The sequence below is a fragment of the Coregonus lavaretus genome, assembly GCF_964263955.1.
Source record: "Coregonus lavaretus genome assembly, chromosome: 3".
In the NCBI taxonomy this organism is placed as follows: Eukaryota; Metazoa; Chordata; class Actinopteri; order Salmoniformes; family Salmonidae; genus Coregonus; species Coregonus lavaretus.
Window position 1 is genome coordinate 71,120,368 of NC_139990.1, and position 20,741 is coordinate 71,141,108.

General features: G+C 42.9%; 1 protein-coding gene across 1 annotated transcript in view; it reads left to right on the forward strand.

The window, feature by feature from the left end:
- LOC311108593 (nuclear factor of activated T-cells, cytoplasmic 1-like) overlaps positions 1-11,092 on the forward strand; it is a gene marked incomplete at both ends in the record, with an annotated part of 45,544 nt that extends 34,452 nt beyond the window's left edge. The window contains one exon of the mRNA XM_084151248.1: positions 11,015-11,092. Within this exon, the coding sequence (XP_084007374.1) occupies positions 11,015-11,092 (78 nt within the window). The remainder of the gene's footprint in view (positions 1-11,014) is intronic.
- Positions 11,093-20,741: the final 9,649 nt, after the last annotated feature.

Here is a 20,741-nt window from a genome sequence, read left to right on the forward strand (position 1 = left end):
ATGATTGATGTGCATGTGGTTTACAACACTGACAGGATTATTTATATTATTCTCCACAGGCTTTGATTGAATATCATTTGGCTCCCTTTTGGCCTGTGAGCCGTTGAGGTTATCTGTAGCCTGGCAAAGCCATTATACTAGATATGATTGTAGCTTCCTCTGCTCCAGACCACTGACATATTGGCTTCTGAATGGTACACAGTAAATATTTTCTCACTGCTGTGATTGTCTGCTGACACACTCACAACACACAATCTACGCCCACACGTAGATATACACACACAGACAAACACACATTCCTGTGTTAAGACCACCTTTACAAAGCGGATCTGCCAGTGAGTTCTCACTCACACACTCTTCATACCGGTGGGTTTTTGTTGTTAGTTTGTTGGGGAAGGTAAATACCTGTGGCATCGGTAAACAGAAGCAGATCTCTCATTTCAGACTCCTTAATAATAGGCCCCATCTGAAATGTATTAGCTCAGTGAAATAGTATCCTGTAGTGACGGATGTCAACAGGAGAGGGCTGTTCCAGCCTGGTAGGATGGGGAATGCCGTGAGGTTTGCTGCTCTTGGCAAAGCACCCTGTCTCCGCTGTGTTCTGCTGAGGGGAGGGAGTGAAAGAGAGAGAAAAAGAAGAAGGAGAGAGAGAGAGAGAGAGAGAGAGAGAGAGAGAGAGAGAGAGAGAGAGAGAGAGAGAGAGAGAGAGAGAGAGAGAGAGAGAGAGAGAGAGAGAGAGAGAGAGAGAGAGAGAGAGAAATAGAGATAGAGAAATAGAGATAGAGAAATAGAGAGAGAGAAATAGAGAGAGAAATAGAGAGAGAGAAATAGAGAGAGGAAGCAATGGGGCAGAAGCTGCAATGAGAAGGGCTATGGGGGGGGGGGGGGGGGGGGGTACAGGCACCCTCAACACCTGCTTAGATCCAGGGATATTCAGTCAGACACGCACAGGGCAGACTCACGAGAAGCTTGTCGACCAGAGAAAACTTAGTGGGGAAGAAGAGGCCGACAGACATACTGAGAGTGAGAGGGAAAATGTGAGCGTGAAGCAAGAAGCTTGCATTCTCTGGTTAGATTCCCTGGCAGTTTCTTCCAATGCCCCTGTACTTCACACACAGACAGAACATACATGCTTCTGACTGGGCAGAAGCTGTTAGAAACTGAATCGATCGAAGTCTAAGAAAGAAAAACATGGATCGGAGTGGAGGAGTGTATAGAAATACCACGCTGAGGTTGAATGGGTTTGCTTTTAAGGATCGTTCAGAAGCAGTGAGCATTCAGTGTCCCATTGCTGGCTTATGAACCGTGAAGGATATCAATCTCAATTAGTCCCTAGACTCCCCAGACTGACCTCTTTCTCTCATACTACAATTTTAAGTTCTCATCTCTATATTAACATGTATAGAAGGTGGAAGCTAAGCTGACCCTTTCTACTGCCATACCTCACTAAGAGGTAAGACCACTAACAGCTAGTCAGGGGAGTCCAGGTTAAAACTTGTCGGTGATATGAGATTGCAAAGCTGCGCTCTTTAAAACTTTAGTTTATTTTTCTTTGAGATTCTCAGTGTTAGGTATTATAAATCACTCATACAGTGGGGGAAAAAAGTATTTAGTCAGCCACCAATTGTGCAAGTTCTCCCACTTAAAAAGATGAGAGAGGCCTGTAATTTTCATCATAGGTACACGTCAACTATGACAGACAAATTGAGGAAAAAAAATCCAGAAAATCACATTGTAGGATTTTTTATGAATTTATTTGCAAATTATGGTGGAAAATAAGTATTTGGTCACCTACAAACAAGCAAGATTTCTGGCTCTCACAGACCTGTAACTTCTTCTTTAAGAGGCTCCTCTGTCCTCCACTCGTTACCTGTATTAATGGCACCTGTTTGAACTTGTTATCAGTATAAAAGACACCTGTCCACAACCTCAAACAGTCACACTCCAAACTCCACTATGGCCAAGACCAAAGAGCTGTCAAAGGACACCAGAAACAAAATTGTAGACCTGCACTAGGCTGGGAAGACTGAATCTGCAATAGGTAAGCAGCTTGGTTTGAAGAAATGAACTGTGGGAGCAATTATTAGGAAATGGAATGGAAGACATACAAGACCACTGATAATCTCCCTCGATCTGGGGCTCCACGCAAGATATCACCCTGTGGGGTCAAAATGATCACAAGAACGGTGAGCAAAAATCCCAGAACCACACGGGGGGACCTAGTGAATGACCTGCAGAGAGCTGGGACCAAAGTAACAAAGCCTACCATCAGTAACACACTACGCCGCCAGGGACTCAAATCCTGCAGTGCCAGACGTGTCCCCCTGCTTAAGCCAGTACATGTCCAGGCCCGTCTGAAGTTTGCTAGAGTGCATTTGGATGATCCAGAAGAGGATTGGGAGAATGTCATATGGTCAGATGAAACCAAAATAGAACTTTTTGGTAAAAACTCAACTCGTCGTGTTTGGAGGACAAAGAATGCTGAGTTGCATCCAAAGAACACCATACCTACTGTGAAGCATGGGGGTGGAAACATCATGCTTTGGGGCTGTTTTTCTGCAAAGGGACCAGGACGACTGATCCGTGTAAAGGAAAGAATGAATGGGGCCATGTATCGTGAGATTTTGAGTGAAAACCTCCTTCCATCAGCAAGGGCATTGAAGATGAAACGTGGCTGGGTCTTTCGGCATGACAATGATCCCAAACACACCACCCGGGCAACGAAGGAGTGGCTTCGTAAGAAGCATTTCAAGGTCCTGGAGTGGCCTAGCCAGTCTCCAGATCTCAACCCCATAGAAAATCATTGGAGGGAGTTGAAAGTCCGTGTTGCCCAGCGACAGCCCCAAAACATCACTGCTCTAGAGGAGATCTGCATGGAGGAATGGGCCAAAATACGAGCAACAGTGTGTGAAAACCTTGTGAAGACTTACAGAAAACGTTTGACCTGTGTCATTGCCAACAAAGGGTATATAACAAAGTATTGAGAAACTTTAGTTATTGACCAAATACTTATTTTCCACCATAATTTGCAAATATATTCATAAAAGATCCTACAATGTGATTTTCTGGATTTTCTTTCCTCATTTTGTCTGTCATAGTTGACGTGTACCTATGATGAAAATTACAGGCCTCTCTCATCTTTTTAAGTGGGAGAACTTGCACAATTGGTGGCTGACTAAACACTTTTTTCCCCCACTGTATCACATCTGCTCACACATTCCTCGTGTCAGATAAGGTCCGTTGTAAATGCTCCAAGTGAGTGGAGATGTCACATATGTTTTAATTGAATCAGTAAGATTTACTGTATTTACAAAAAAGAGCAGGACTCCCTCTCTGCTAAGACGTTCATGTGGCGAATTCCCCAAGCGAAGGCAAGCATTAAATCTACAGGTGATGAAATCGTATGGCCATAATCAGGTGAAACCGCTAGCTATGATTTACCATTGACGGCTCAGATAGGTTATTGTGTGTGTGTGTGTGTTTGTGTGTGTGTGTGTGTGTGTGTGTGTGTGTGTGTGTGTGTGTGTGTGTGCGTGCTCTGTCTGTCTGTCTGTCTGTCTGTCTGTCTGTGTTAGTTTGCATGTGTGCGCATGGTTGCTGTGATGTGTGTAGGAAGAAGTTGGAACAGATATCCTGGGATCCCTATAGATTTTATATTATCTAGGATGGCTGGATGGATCAGAACCTCCAGATGTAGGAAGGTTGTCTGTCTGCACTCTAGGTAAATCAAAAAAGAGGTTGACGTGAGGAGAGGACTTGCCAAGCCAACCCACCCCCTTCCCTTTAACCCTAGCCCAGGGAAGTAAGTCCATGAGTCACCCTAAGTTGACCCTTTTACCTCTCAGTCTACCGATCATAGCAGGTGGGAGAAGATTTAAAACAGTGTAGACTCAGAGCAGATTCCAGGTCAGTGGACTGAGTGTGAATCAGATCTGAGACTTACAGTCAATATAAGTCTGACCCTGTAGGTCAGCAGCAAGATCTCAGCAGGAGTGTTGGAGACAAGAGACAGGAGGAGTTTCTCTGCACTGCATGAGCCTTTTGTGGATTTAGTGTCCATCCGTCTGAGTTTTAGTGCTGCGCTGTGATGTGCTGTGACTCTTGGAAGTTCCTCATGGCAAGGTCTTCACTGTATATCCAACATTGCGAGGCAGATTGAGGCAATATCCCTGCTGGCATTGGGATGGGCGCTCCAGGAGTATATTGTCAAGTTCAAGGGCTTCCTCTTGTAATGCATGAAAGAGATGGCAAAGAACAAGAGCTCATACCTCTTCACCGGGATGGAAAGACCAACGGTCCTGTGGAAGGCCAAGTGCCAGGCTCTCCACACACACATGCACACACAAGCACACACACATACGTACACTTAAACGACAAGGTACCTCTCTAAGCCTTATGTCTATGATAGATAGGGGCTTATAAAACTTGCACTGAGGTAAGCCTTTTTGGATGCAGGGAATGTGGTTTTCTATATAAAAACGTGGATTCTGAAATCCCACATTACGACTGACAGGGAACAGGTGATTTAAAGAGGCAGAATACAAATGCTGATGTCATAAATCCGATTATATGCAGGTGTACGGCCAAATTCTCACTCAGATGGTTGTAATCTAGCAAAGTATGATCGCTTCAATATGTCCAAGCTTTTCCACCATATTCAAAAAGTGAGATCTCTATCCATGTGCATTAGCCACTGTTGCCTCAAGCCTTTCCAATTCGGTATCAATCAGACCAGGCATATCTGATGGCCAATCGTTATTTTAGCATGAAACCTTTAGTCAATGAGGCATGCTGAACGTTTTTAATCTGTCTCCTTTCATATCTCCACCATGCAAACGTGTGTTTCACTCACTCTCTCACTCAGATATTTTTAGATGTTGTGGTTCGTTAGGCTTGGCTGCGCTTTATTATTATTCTTTCTTTCTTGATTATGTTGCTCGTGAACTTGTGACCTGCAATTTACACATTGTTGTGTAAAATAATTCATTTATTTCATTATTTCACTGGCATTGCCTCATTTTATACCACTTACTCAATCCCCATTGTGAAGTTACATCTTCTCATAAAGTGTTGTTCAATTAAAGATGCACTATGTAGGAATCGCTCTGCAATTTCCTGGTTGCTAAAATTGTAATAGTTCGCCTAATTTCACTTTATGTGACAAAACAAGCAAGTATAGTGTAGAGAATCATTGTACCATCTAAACCGCTGTGAATAATATTTTCCATAACTAAAAATATTGTATTTTCAGCTGTTTGAAGCTGGGGTACAAAACCAAAAGTAAAAGTAAACTTAAGAACGGGAAGCATAGAAAGAGCACACATAGAACAGATCTACCGCTTCTTAGACTTGCTTTCCATGAGAATGACAGATCTATAACACACATTTCTATTTCAATTTGGTCGGGTCGCCCAAAAAGTTACATATTGCAGCTTTATACATCAAGAAACACATAGAGCACAACTATAGCATGCAGAATGAGATTAACACCCCTGTTTAATTTCACTATCAAATATATCATGAAATCTTGGTACCGCTGGTTTACTTTGTACTGTTAGTAGTAGAGAAACTGGGAGAGCACACAGGGAAGATGATCGAGTGACTCATTTCAGTCCATCAATGATGAGCTCACAGGAGAGCGGCCCTAACCATGTAAACACCTCCCCAGCATCGTCCCCGGAGACGGGCCCCAGCTAACACCCCCACCGCCCCTTGGGCCTTAGAGGAAGTGAGAGGAGGAGAGGGACGGGCGGCGGCGGCATCTCACAGAGAAGTAAGATAGGGAGGAGAGGCAGCAGTAGCAACATATCATAGAAGAAGAGAAAGTGCCTTGCCAAAACAAGCAGATCAGTGTCGGGTGGTTTTCAGTGAAAAAGCTGTTGTTTTTAGATTGGCTGTCTAATTTTGGGGTGGCTGGCTATTGTTTTTTCAGCCTGTTTCGGTCTGTGAGGCTGCTGTTGCAGCCCTCTGGCTACTGCCTGGTGTTTTTCCGTCTGGGCTGAGCGCAGAGCAGACGCTCGCTAGCTCTCTAGGGGTCCACTTGTTTAGCCTGGCAACGAGCAGGCTTCATCTTACTTCGGAGACCAATAATGGAAGTTGTCTGAGATGAGGAGCACATCAGAGACTCACGTAGGAAGACACAGGTGGAGATTAGATGAGATGAGAGCAGCACTCCACTTTATCTCGCTGTCTCCCCACTCCCTGCTCTCCACCGCTCCACATGGTATTAAGAAACGTTGCAGTTTTTCAAGGCTGTTCTCCGTGGAGCTATACTCGGAGGTCCGGCAAGCAGTAGCAGCCATCAGAGGAAAGTATTCCTGGAGATCCAAGGACTCCCTCTCTCGCTCTCTCAGTCAGCGTGGCTCAGCCTCAGCCTCTGTTAACCATTAGTCCCCCCCCCCTTACCATTGGTGTGCACCTTGGCAGTGGAGGAAGCGGATTGGCCGAGGCCCAGGGCACACATCGACGTCTGCGCAGCTGGCCAGCTGCTGCCGAAAGGGTTGTAAAACTAGAGCAGAGACCCTCACAGTCAACATCATTTTTTACCCCCCCCCCCCCCCTCTCTCTCTCTCTCTCCGCTCTCTCTAGCACACACTTTAACTTAGTCTCCTCCGGTCAGTCGTGAGGCTGAGTGCTTCCACATGGGGAAAGGCAGGCTTCACACATCAGCAGAGTTGTGGGGATGATATATCCCTGTCTGCACATATAATCACATCATTACACCCACTGGGCTTCCTAGGGTATCAGACGCTGTTGTCTACCTGCTAGGCTGAGATGAATTTATGAAGTGTTCTATTACGACGAAGAATTAGCTTAGTGTGATTTCTCTGTGTCCACCTGCGTTTATCTATAGGGATGAGTTTGTGTATGTGTGTGTGCGTGAGTGTGCGCTGCGTGTGCACGTGTCTGTCTGTCTGTCTGTGTGTCTGTCTGTGTGTGTCTGCGTGCATGCATAGGCTGTGTGTTCGTGCGTGCGCGCATGGGTATGTGCGTGCATGTCTGCATGCTCTGACCGTTTCACCCCCCTTCACAACATTGGTTCTGACAGATTCTTATGAGAAGAGGAGTGCGTGCCGTGCATCCAGCCTCTCCCTCTAGTTGTTGCAGACGTGTGTGGGAGGCTGCAAATGATCCATTAAGCGTTTCTGCTGAAACCGAGAGCAGATTTGATATTATTGGGAAACAAAAGTAATATGTAGCAGGAAATTCAATTGTCTCTCTTCAGCAGCTTCAAACTCCAGTTCAGCTTCCTCAACAAATCAATTTCACATACACGTTGAGTTCAAACAAGGTTTAGCATTTGTTTTGTGGATGTCCAAATGGCTGTACTCCTCTCTTCCGCCTATTACAGTATTTTGAAATAGAGAAGGGTAATGAATAATTTTGTTGCGTTCCGCTATTGTTCCTAAATCATATGGATGTTCATGCCATGGTTTGCATGTGTGTCTGCATGTGTGCCTGTTTGTGTCTGTCTGTCTATCTGTTTGCCTGTGTGCGTGCATGGATGCTGTCTGTATGTGTTGGTGCACTTGTGTGCCTGCATGCGAGTGTGTGGCCATGTTTATATACAGCATGTTTATATGAATGACCATTATGATTCAGATCAGATTTTTCGTATGCAGTAAGGAGCCAGAACAACACAATAGGTGGAAGCTGTGCTTGTCTTTCTCACAAGGCATTATGGGGCACTCGAGGGCCCGGGGAAGTGTAAGCATAGGAAGATTACCCCTCCATACAGCACCGAGGTCTCTAACCCTAACACCACTGGAGTTGATGTAGTTTTATCCAAGCTGTGAAAGTGTTTCAGGAAGTTAGCTATGCCTTCCTTCATGAGCAGCCGGAGAGAATAGAAACTCCCAAGCAGGATGCCTCTCTTACAACGCTTACAACTCAGAGTTCAAAGGGCATGATTAGAAAGTTGAACAGGAAGAAGGTGAAGTGAAGTCTGCGCTGCTGCCAGGTCATTGCCAGTCGTTGATTGGGTAAAGGGGGAATCGGGTTACGCTTGCAGGGACCACCGAGCGTTTTTGCGGCCCGGGAGGCTCTCCTCTCCATCTCCTCTAACCACATGGCTATCTTCTGTTCTCAGAGGAAGCCTGGATGTTATCGAACCCTGACGCCAACGCTATCCGCTAACCTCGGCTAACTCAATCCCCCGCGCGGGTCAGGTTCGGCTAGGGGAGCTCGGGTGGCGCGTTCTCCTCGCCCAAATGAAGTCATAATGCTTCTGCCTGGATAACTAAATCAAAATAGAGCCAAATTACTCCACTGCTGCTCTGATGGACTTGGCTGTTGGTCTCGGATCAGTCTTTATCAGAATTGAACGTTGACAGGCTCTTTAACCTTTTGGGTGCCTACTGCCTTGGCGGCCATTTCAGGCACATTACGGTAGCTTAACCTAACAGCAGCCTGTAATCTAAACCTCCCGGTTCACTTGGTGCTGTGTTCTAATTTCATGTACAACTGACAAACATTGTTTATTCAAAGCTTGAAATTTAATTATACGGCATTGCAGTCCCTCTGCTGTGCACTTTGGGCTTTGTAGCTCCTCCTTGAGATGAGGGAAGTTGTTTTTAATGATTGTTTATGTCGACAGAGAGAGTACCTTGGAGAGCTCTCTATACACTTGTTCAGAATGGCCACACCCCGGTGGGAAAGCTGAATTGTAGCAGAGACATTAGAAAGCCCAACCCAAGCCAATCCCATAGATACATCCATCTATTGCCTGTCCGTCCTTAGAAATATGGTTAGATGTGTGCCCTCCACTGCACAAACACATAGAAAGTACTGCAGCAGGATAATTATAGAGGTGAGTAGGAGCGATGGCTGCTTCATTGACACACTCTCAGGGTGAATCTCAACTATATTTCCATACTTCCTTGTCTCCTTCTCCAAACATTGAGTATGTTTACATGCACAGTAATAATTCGGTATAAAACTGATTATGGCAGTAGGCTGATTATGGCAATAGTCATGTAAACACTTTACTCTGCTTATCTTAATCGGCATAAGGTCAAAATTGAAGTAAGCATCTGCCGATTAAAACACCTGGTTTTCTGAGCAATCTTTATAATTATTAGGACAGAAGTGTATTTGTATATGTATCTGCACATAGCACGGTAGCGCAAGCCTCCCTCTTATGCGCGAGAGAAGTGAGTTTGGAAAGACTGAAAGTATGAATCTTAGAAATAGTTTTCACATACAAACTTTATATGTCCGAACTCAGAATCAAATAGGCTTCTCTGTGGTATAAAGGTTTATTTTGATTGGCCATTTTCTACATTTATTTATGTCCAATCAGGTAGCCTAAATTCAGATCCGTGTAAACAGGATTATTAGGGAAATCGTTCTTCTTGCAAAATGTGTAAACAATTTAAACAAACTATTATCTTAATCGGACGATACAGATTTAACCATACTGATTGTAGGAGAAAATCTAATTTTTCTCCCCTCTGACCTTCCATGTGTTTTGAGAAGGAGAGAGGAGGTGAGAAATCAAGGAACACACAATTGAGATCCCCCCTCTGTCACTCTCACACCTTCCAAAATGAGCTGTTAAACAGGCTGGCAGCTATAGCTGTGGTTTGGACGTGATTAGAGGTACTTAAGATAACAAAGGATGACGCTTTCATAATTTTGTGGGCGAGGATTGTGTTGTTTTGCATGAGTGGAATATGTTCAGTTGAATTTTCCACTGTTTTTGTTTATTCAACAAAGGACTTCTCCCACTTTTCCATACATGAGAAACCGGAACCAAAAAAAAAATGTTTCCGATGCTGTTGAGAAGCTTGTCAAGCAGGTTGGAATTGCATCAAATCAAATCAAATGTATTGGTCACATACACATGGTTAGCAGATGTTATTGCGAGTGTAGCGAAATGCTTGTGCTTCTATTTCCGACAGTGCATATCTAGCAAGTAATATCTAACAGTTCCACAACAAAAAACCTAATACACACAAATCTAAGTAAAGGAATGGAATAAGAATATATAAATATATGGATGAGTGACCAATAGTAGAGTGTTATCATCAATCAAAGTTTGATCCAAGGAGAGTCACACATTAACATCTGTAGTGGTTGCAATAATATTGCAATAATATTATCATAACCTAAATTAATATGACTTTATATAATGTAACTACATTTGATACTGACTATCTACCGAAGATTCATATTATCATATGCATGAAGTATCATAATTTTTGTATTTTGTCAGGAGCATATTTGATAGGGTCTTACTCAGTCTATGAGGAGACATTGCAGTATTGCACTAACTCACAAGGTTGTGCAATACCTTGAACTGCCTTGATTTATAGCAAAATTCCATTTCAAACAAAATGTTCGCCCTCAAATATGACTTCTCACCATTTTACTGTGTTTTTGTGGTTGTCTCTTTCATATGAGAGAGAGTGAGGTGGATGGGGGAGTGAAGTGAGTAAAGCGCTGTCATCTGGGTTAGTGTTGCGTCATGGAAGATGAATGCAATGAGAGGACTTAGGCTGACCTCTGACCCATTTTCCCTTCTTTCCTCACCTCAAGGACTAGACAGGGTGGCCTAGGGTACAGTAATGCAACTGGGTCATGTCCATTAGGCACTAAATGGAAGAAAACTGCCTGAAATACTTGTCCAATGAGAAACGTAGATTTTTGTTTGAAACCATTTCCATCACCATTTCCAAAGACATTTCCATGAACATGATCCAGGGCTTGAAGCCTTAACGTTGATACTAGCCTACAACTTAGGACAGCCCCTATCTAGTAACGTGTATATAATTAGAGATAGACTTCATAATAGAGTGGACCTTGAATAATGCAATAAAGTTCCACATAACATCTTATGGGGAGCTTTAAGCACAGTAAAACACCAAACACGAATACAAACTAATTTGTCCCTGGTCAGTCAATAATTTCGAGGCCTACCTAAGAATGATTATTTTCCCCTTGAGATACAGATAACTGATGGCTGATTAGCTAGTTATAAATAACTGTTTGTGATCGTTGTGTGGTGTAACAGTTGGCCACATCCTGTTCCGGTGGCTTTCTGAACGTCAATGGGGCTCAGATAGGAGGCCGTCAGGGGCAGTTCAGTTGAACTACCTGTACAATATATCTTTTTTAATCACAATGGAAAATCCTGCGCCTCGAAAATGGAAAATATTAGTTGATAAAGCATAGAAAAACAACACTGTGGTTAAAACGTGGGTGTCGACATGGCAGTATTTTTACCCTGACTGACAAGAAGAGAGGAAGCTACTGATTTTCTCTCAGAGAAAAGGTACATTTGTGGCATACGCTGCTGAGGTGTTGGATTTTCCCTCCCTCTACAACACTTCTTTGCCCCAAGCTATTTTCTTGTTTCTTTCACAACCATGGAATTGAAGACTGGCATTAAAGTTTGATCATTTCATTGTAACATGCTTTTGTGCCTTTTTTTTGTCCCGCGGAGGCGTAACTAAAAATAACCGCAGCGTGTAAAAGCCTGTTTAGCCCGAAGCAGAATCACTGGTAAAAACAGCCAGCGGTGTTGGCTCAGGTTGACTTTTTCCAGTGGGAGTTCCTCATGAAAGGGAGGTGAGCCCCAACTCTGTGTGTGTGTGTGTGTGTGTGTGTGTGTGTGTGTGTGTGTGTGTGTGTGTGTGTGTGTGTGTGTGTGTGTGTGTGTGTGTGTGTGTGTGTGTGTGTGTGTGTGTGCGCGTGCGTACGTCCAGAGGCCCAGGGGTTGATAAGGTAGGCCCAGTCTGCCCTGGTCTGTTGGGGCAGAGTGGATATGAGGAGGGGGCTGACTTCCTTTCCTGGCTCCAGTGATGTGGATGGTGACCTTACTGAGTTCCAGACTGTGGCCCTTCTCTGTCTCTCTGTCTCCCTCTCTGTCTTTCTCTCTCTCTCTATCTATCTCTCTGTCTCTCTCTCTCTGTTCCTCTGCTTTATCATGGGGTGCCCTGAGGAGCCTCTTGTTTGCTCCCAGTCCTAGGGCCTGGGTCAGTCACTTCCCCCCAATGTGCCAAAGCACACAGCAGATAAAGAGAGGGGACTGCTCTCTGTCTGCCCGACTGTGGGAAACGCGCGGGCACAGGATCTAGAACAGGAAATACAAGAAAGAGAATAAGGGTGTGTATGTATTTGTGTCTAAATCCCACAGTGGCGATTTACTGAAAATTCCTAAGAAAATCATTTTTATTGCCGTGTCAAAAGAGATTTAGAATTAATTATATATTTTTCACTTTGCCATTGTGCTGACTATTGAGAAAGTGAAGATATTGGTCTTACATGAATCCGCAGAAATCACAGTGACAAACTTTTAACCACCAGATATCATGTGGTACAGGTACAGCCACAGAAAATTGTGATGATGATGATGATGATGAATATTGTGACAATGATGATGATATAATGAGAGGTATGTTTTGAGGGGTTTTCGAGTAACAATATCTCTCCTTTTGTCTCCACAGTCAATGAGATCATCCGAAACGACCTGTCCAGCATCTCAGTGCATCTCAATACATAAACTCTCTGCAGATGACAAAAAGGGACAGAGGCAAAGGGACCACAAACCAAAGCTCCTATATCCACATGAGGAACCCCTTAACAGAGAGCTTTCACATTACCACTTCCTCATCCCTACATTTCCCAGATGCCTGATTCGCTGGCCCCTCGTGACACTGCAGAACGATTGGCCAACTTGAGGTCATTGACAGGAACCTGCAAAGCTCCATATGAACTAATGTTAGAATATAATATGAGACGGCCTTAGATATAATGGGAGGGACTGTGACAATTACTACACTTGCCTTAAATGACAACTCTTGCTCTTCAATGGACCAAACAGCTCAGTAAGACTGAACACTCATTTCTTTACTGATGACCTCTTCTTTGTGTGTGTTGGACTCTAATGTACGGACAAGCCAATGGGTGTGTCATATGTTGGTCAGAGCGTCCTGGCAAACCACAGCAACCCAAGCGGTGCCTTACAACATCACTCACTGACTAGAATGCAATCGTCTTTGTCTCCTTTGAAAAAAAAGATTTGCTTCTTTCTATGTTACTTCGATCACTTCAATCATTCGTTTACAGGGAAACTAAAAATGGCTGGAAAATATGTAGGGACATGTGTATAGGTTAGATTTGTGTATCTGTTTTTATTATGTCCTTGTCCATTTATACTGAATGTTGTGTATGAAATTCTTTGTATAAACATGTATTTGAAATGTACTTTGTGTATGCCTTAAATCTATTATGCAGTTTTGCGGTTTAGCTCCTCGGTTTTTTCATTGTCTTCCTTTTTATGATGATCCAATGTGTACCACCTCGTCGCTAGCATCTGTCTTGACACCTAGTGCCTCTTCTCTCCTTCTGCTCTGGCCTCCCCCTCCCTTTACCCTTCTGTTTAGAATATTCAGAAATGCTTAGACAATCAGGAAAGAGCCTACATATCGAAGGAGAACAACTGGGTTTGCATGTACATACCATATGACGATAAGGACTATCTAAGACAAAATCTTATTCCACTTGCCTTTATAATAAAGCTAGAGAAGGATTGAGACTTCAGCTTGGCAATAATTGATTTCTTCATATCAAAGGATTTTACCTTTGAAATTATTGTTCAAGCTTCTTTACTATTAGAGACAGTGGCTCAGTAGGCTTCAATCAATACGTAATGCACTTTACCATAGTAGCAGCATAGGTTTCTCTTCCGTCATGACCAAATGTTATAGAATCTAGATGAATATCCTTAGTATGATAGGACAGACAGCCCTTACTGCGCTACGGGGTCTCTTCTTACGAAGGATGAAAGATCTGCAATCTTTTTCTATGTCGTCAAGTACAATGTCTTTCTTCAGCATGCAGAGAATACTAATGACATATATGATTTAGCTTTACTATACCATTAAATAGCTTCATGAATACATGTGGAATATATGATAGCATGGCTCTATGTAACAGATTGATGTATTGTGCCTTATTCTCCAGTGTCTCCCCGCTACAACATGATTGTAACTCTTAATCATTTTCTATCCAGGCACAAAGGTGAAACATATTTCCTCTTTAATATGAAATATTTATGGCATTTCAAATGGTGTTTTGTGTACACTCAATGTGTTCTATAAAAAAGGAATTAATAAATTACATAATAATGACAATACTGAAATGTGCATTGCTGTTATTAGGATTTTAATTTGATTTTTATGTTGAGCATTTTACAAACGCACGCACGCACGCACGCACGCGCACACACACACACACACACACACACACACACACACACACACACACACACACACACACACACATACACATACACATACACATACACACACACACACACACACACACACACACACACACACACACACACACACACACACACACACACACACACATACACACACACATGCAGCATTACTCTAGCTGTTTTATATTGCTGTCTTTACCAGATGGCATTGTCCATGAATCTATGCATGTGCTATAAAAACCCTTTCCTTTTGACACAAATCATTACCAGAAATCCTATATGGTGTTTTATCCCTCCGACTGTCTGGAATGACATAACATATTTAGATAACGAATTCACCCTCAACATTGAAACAATATTTTCCATGCAGTGATACAGAATCATCTTTCTATGCACATTGAACTAATTCTCCGCCGTATCCATCCATGCTCCATATGGCTATGCTTTAGTTTAAGACTTTCTCTATAATTCAACAGCTTTAGATTTTCTTGTCTTATACTATTTGACCATGGTAAACCTTGAATGGTTCCAACCTGCCCCCATATGCCTAATAAAGCTTGAAATGGACACTGCAGGACCTTGACATGTATGGGACAAATTCAATTATCTTACCATGGCTTTATGAAGACATTTAAACTCCAGTTGATTTATTTATTTCCTCTAAGGTTTCTTTTTTCAATGTCTCTTACAATGCACAATACAGTAGTATACATATATGGCCTATTTATTAACAAAATGTTGAAATACAATTCAAATATATGGACAAACATTTTGAATTTTTAGATCAGCAGCTATGATCACATATTTTTTATTTTTTTGGTGGAGATGCCACAAGGTATTTACATAAATGAACTGCAAATAGCAGGCATTGTTTGACATCATTCTTCTTATGCAATTCAAGCCTTTGATCCAAGATTCAAGCCTTTACCTTAACTCAGATTGACCTGACTAGCCTGACTAGCTGCTATACTTGATTAAATATGCATTTCTTTCAGGTGTATATCTTTGCAAGGATGTGTATAGCCTACAGTACAGTATTGTAAGTGTGGAGTGGGTGGTTATGGGAGTGGCATAGTGCTTCTCACCATGTGAGCTGTACCACGCTCCTGTGTACCACCTGCCAGTCCTCCAGACTTTTTCCATCCAGCAGCAAAGTTCCGAATGGCCCATCGTCATAGTGACAAAAGTCAGGTGGGCAGGCCTGGGCGGTGCTCCCCTGTACACCCATGGCAGTCCCAAAATAGCCTGTCTATTTACAGATGCAGTCACGCCTCTTTTTCCTGGCGCCCGCTCCCACCTAGATCTTCCTCTGACAGAGCTAGCTACCCTTTGACACAGTTGAGTAATCATTGAAACCAGTATCATTTTATTAGAGGACCCATATAGTTGATTTAGAAGAAATGTATTGATGAAGTGGCCTAAGACAGTGTGAGATAAATAAACAGATTTAACAGGTGTACCTATGACGCTTGATTCTATGTGCTTCATTTGTAAGTGAAAAAATATCCTAGTGAAAATCGCAATGATTCTAACGCGTGCCTTTTGGTCCCTGGGGTTCTCGTGCACCCTTCACCTGGCATGGGGCACTGCTAAGAAGTTTCAGAGGGTAGATTTACAGGTTCTTTATGGCTCCGCTTCCTCTCTCATTGTATTCCCACTGAGCCCTTGATTTCTGCTTTTATAAAGTGAGTGCATAGCTAGGCACAGTGGTGCAGCTCTTGCCCTCTCTTCTCTTCTCCTCTCCTCCAGTCCAGCCATCTGCAGATCGTAAATCCGGGATATAACTTACCTCTGTTATGAAGGGCATGTTGGGAGAACCATGGGGGCGACTTTAAGAGATGCTTTAAGAGATGATTGCTTGGCCATGCATACAGTTGGACTTTGATATTCTGTCATTCTAAGCAATATAGATGTTTTTGATGTTTTTCTATCTTGGGTAAAGGGGAAAACTGCATGGATATTTTTTTCATGATCACAGTTAGAGACATAAGGGTATGTATTTATACACATCTAGCAGGATAGTGGCAATATTAATGCTGGTTTCTGATCAGCATCTACTGCCCATGAAGAGGATTAAAGATTATATTGCCCCTTATAGGGAGTGGGGAAGGAGAGGCTGAGGGTTGCTAGGGTCTCTATGTGTGTGTGTGTGTGTGTGTGTCTGTGTGTGTGTGCCTGTGTGCGTGTGTGCGTGTGTGTGTGTGTGTGTGTGTGTGTGTGTGTGTCTGTGTGTGTCTGTGTCTGTGTGTGTGTGCCTGTGTGCGTGTGTCTGGGGGAGGGGGGTTCTCTCTCCACATGGGCCCTCTGGACACATGACAGGCCCAACAGATGACCCACTGACATGGTCACATCACTGAGGTCACACAGACAAATCACCTTTTAAAAGACACTTTAAGAGACACTCAAAAAGACAGCCAGATGGACTGGAAAAACTGTGTGCATGTATTTTATTCATCTGCAATCATTCAACTTGATTCACTATTTCTCTCTTTTTTTTCGATGCGTGAAATGTCATGCAAGGATTTATACAATTCTGACGAGGACATACTGTTGTGCTTGAGGAGACTTTAATTGAAAATCATTCAAAAAGAGTCAATGTGTTGATATTATCATAAAGCAAGAAGTTTCAGTGTGTCAATCGATCCAATAAATTGAATTCTGATATCCCCTTCTGATTCCTTTTTAATGCTCTAAATTCATGCGAAAACCCCTGAAACACTCACACATACTGCACAGTCATCGACCCAACTATTTGCACTCAAGCTTGTCTACCATACAGTTCTGTATACACTATGTAGTTGTGTTGATGTTACAGTAGCAGCAGACACGTGGGCTGCTCTTAACGGGCTAAAAGCAGGGCTAGTCAGAGTTCAGGTGGGTGCTTAGTACTCTCTCTCTCTCAGCTATGGGCTCTCGGCTTAAGATGACTTCATGACAATCACTGGAGGCTTTTAGACGCCTTCTACCGGCTCAATCTTCATTTCCCTTGACACTGATTTCAGAATGAGGATCCGGAGAAAAGGGGAATGTCCAGCTATTCATTTTAATGATCCCTCTGTATTGATTGTTGGCAGGGTGGGGGCGGGAGGAGGGCTAATGATTCTTTGCCTTAGCAGGCCGATCACTCCTCTTAAAGGAGTAATCCACTAAATAAGCACTCTAATTGATGCCCGGCGTGACCTCTGGGTGACCTGCTGGCACACCCCTGGTGGATTGGCTTCCTGACAGAGAGGAGACTATAGGACTTCTCAACAGGAGGTGTTAGTTTGGGTCTCTGTCAGAATACAGTAAATGAGATGGACAGCACACCAGAAAATAATCTTAAATTCATCCAAATTGCTCTGCATGGACAAGTTTCGGCCTCAGCCTTATTCAGCGTATAGAGAATCAACATAGCCAGGCTAGTTGAAGATATGTTTTAGACGTGGAAATAAAATGTGTAGTGAACGGCTAGGGCTCTATTCAATTTGTATCACTGAAGCGTTATAGATTGCGCGATAGAAATGTAAAGGTCATTTTCGATTGAGCCGACATATGCAGTGTTTACCGTGAATGCAGTCACTGCTAATGCGGAACATTGCTTTAAATGTCAATCACGCTGTAGTGCTGAACTTCCGCGATATGGATTGAATAGAGCCCCTAGTCTTACCTTCATGAAAACGTATCACAAATAGCAAAACAATTATGTAACAAGAAAATAGTGTTTTCCATCACTAGTAACCTTTGCCATCAATAACTGTTCACTTTTCCTCCCATTTTGTGATCCAACAGGGTTTTCCTCACCTGATACCGTTTGGGATCCAGTAATTCCCCTCACATGAGACATTTTGTGATCCATCTCAAATCGGTTTTGAATGCCCTGCTTCTTGGCCTTCAGCAGACGACTCGCAGAGGACTCACAAGGAAGTGCCGCCACGTTTTAGAGAGCCAGTAAACACAGAGGTATTTCCTTCTCTGACCGCAGCTCGGACATTCTGTTTCATAGAACGTCTCTACTGTGTGCATGTAGCACAGAGAACAGTCATAAGTTCTCATAACAGCGGATTATTATGTTAACAGAAGCCCTGCATTCTCTGTGATGGGGCCGTGTGTGTGTGTGTGTGTGTGTGGCCTCACGGTTCATGAATAGCAGAGCAGAGCAGTAAAGCCGATCACTCATACAGTACCGAACTCATTCATTTAATTCATCTCACAAATGTAATTTATTGCAATATTATGAAATATTGCATTAAAAGTATATAGTACACTTCTGATGTAGGTTAGAGTGTCTGTCAGCTACAATTGCTTGATAAGGGGTGGGAGAAGGATGACATTAGGAGTAGCCGTCTACTTTGTAAACCAATACTGGACTTAACAGCAAGGCATTCCTGTCATCCTGGTCCTCTGTAGCTCAATTGGTAGAGCATGGCGCTTGTAACGCCAGGGTAGTAGGTTCGATCCCCGGGACCACCCATATGTAAAAATGTATGCACACATGACTGTAAGTCTCTTTGGATAAAAGCGTCTGCTAAATGGCATATTATTATCTCCAAAGATTACCTGCCTGTTATAGAATATAGCCCACATCAATGTTTTATCATAAAAGCTTATCTTTTTGCTAGGTGCCTACTCTAAGTGTTGCTTTTACCTTTTGATTACTTTGTACATTGTTGCACAAAAAGAGTAGCCAAGGTCAAGACAACTGTGTAATGGACTAAATGGGGGGGGGGGGGGAGTCTCTAGCCTTCCCCAAAGGGCCCAAAATGATCCTATGAAGTTGCAATAAAAGTGTTTTTGATGAGTTTGGACAAAGTGGTAATTTTAAGGCCTGGGAGTAAGCCGGCCTTTGCGCCTAAGACTTTCAAATGCAGCCAAGCAGGTGGAAAGAGCAGAACAAAAACAGACATGACATAATCATATAAATAATAGTGCATGGCAGGATTCCTATAGGAACCATATGTTTCCGTCCGTCAGGAAATATAGTATGTCAAGCATCACGGTGTAAAAAGATTCATTTAGCAATATTAAAAGCAGTCGCCTCCAGAGTCTCTGCATTTGAAGTGGTGAATCAGATCTCAATTGGCTCCTCTGATCGCTCAGCATTCCTTTAATATTGTCTTGAATCATTTAGAGAAATCTCTTTTTGGTCTCGTCCAGACGTCGGGCTTTCCAGCCCTCCCTCTCTGACTTTTACCAGATGTCGCGTTGTGAGGGGAGAATGGTCGATTGCATAACGCCAGGCGAGACCTGATCGTTCCTGGCCTTCGCACAAAATTCAATCATTCTCAGCATTCTCCAATCCCACGTCGGCCCATTAAAGAGCAGGCTTTCCCCTCATATGTTTTAAATTGAAATGATGAGCACAACGTATGCTGTACGCATAATCAAAGGGAGCCAAGAGACCTAGAGAGAGGGAGACGGACAGTGGGAGATTTGGGTCAAGAGGGAGAGACTGAGCGAGATAATTTGTTAGAGAGAGACAATAGGAGAGAGATAGAGAGCAAGAGAGATGGCCACTGCTACTCCAATGACAGTTTCACCAAAGCACACACCTTCATGTAGGTCAGGCAGTCCACCTGAATGACAGTTTGCACATAGTCCACCTGAATGACAGTTTGCACATTCACAGAAGAAACATCCTTGAATTGGCCAGGGCTCTCGACAAATAGAGGATAAATAAAATCAATCACTGCATATATTACTCAGCACCTAAAGTTCTATAACCTCTGTTTAGTTTATTGATGGGCCCCTGTACGCTTAAACCGTTAAAGCCACAAAGAGACATAAGAGCATATGTATGGTATGAGACAACAGGAGATGATGAACCCAGATGTCTATTGGGCCCATGGGGGCCACTGGGGTCTGAATCAGGCTATGACTTGGTTCCTCAGTGCTCTCGGTCTTTAGGGCCTGTAGAGAAAAGGAGCACACACCTGCACCCATCAACCGCTCTCACTAAGTTACTGTGAGTGGGTGGGATTCGGGAAATGATCGAGACATGAAACTAGTGATCTAGTGGCATGGGGCAATTACCCAAGAGACATGCACAACTCCTACAGTACTTCAAGCAATTTCAGGATGCAAGGGCAAATAGAAAATGAGTAATGTAAAAAAGAAAAGTATGGTCTCCTAAAAATATATAAATGGGGATATTTATACATTTATCTAGAATAAGGCCTTATTATGAAAGGGCTATATTCATGGTAACATGAATGTGAGTACATGTATTGTGTATATCAATCCATTTCTAAAATCCTAAACAATACTGTAAGTCTACACTGATAGTCTAGCTACATTACTCAAATTAAAACAAATAACAGAAACATGCCTAAACAAAATGAACTACACATGCTTGCTCACAAAAGCAGTTGTAAGAAAAATACATGAAAGAAGTTGTATTCTTAGCTAAATACTTTGCCATTAGATCTTACTGGCAGATTGAAAGCATATGTGATATCCATAGGTCTGAAGGATGTGGATCCCTGCTCCATTCAGGTGTCGCATCTCACTCTCAGTTTGTATTACCATTATC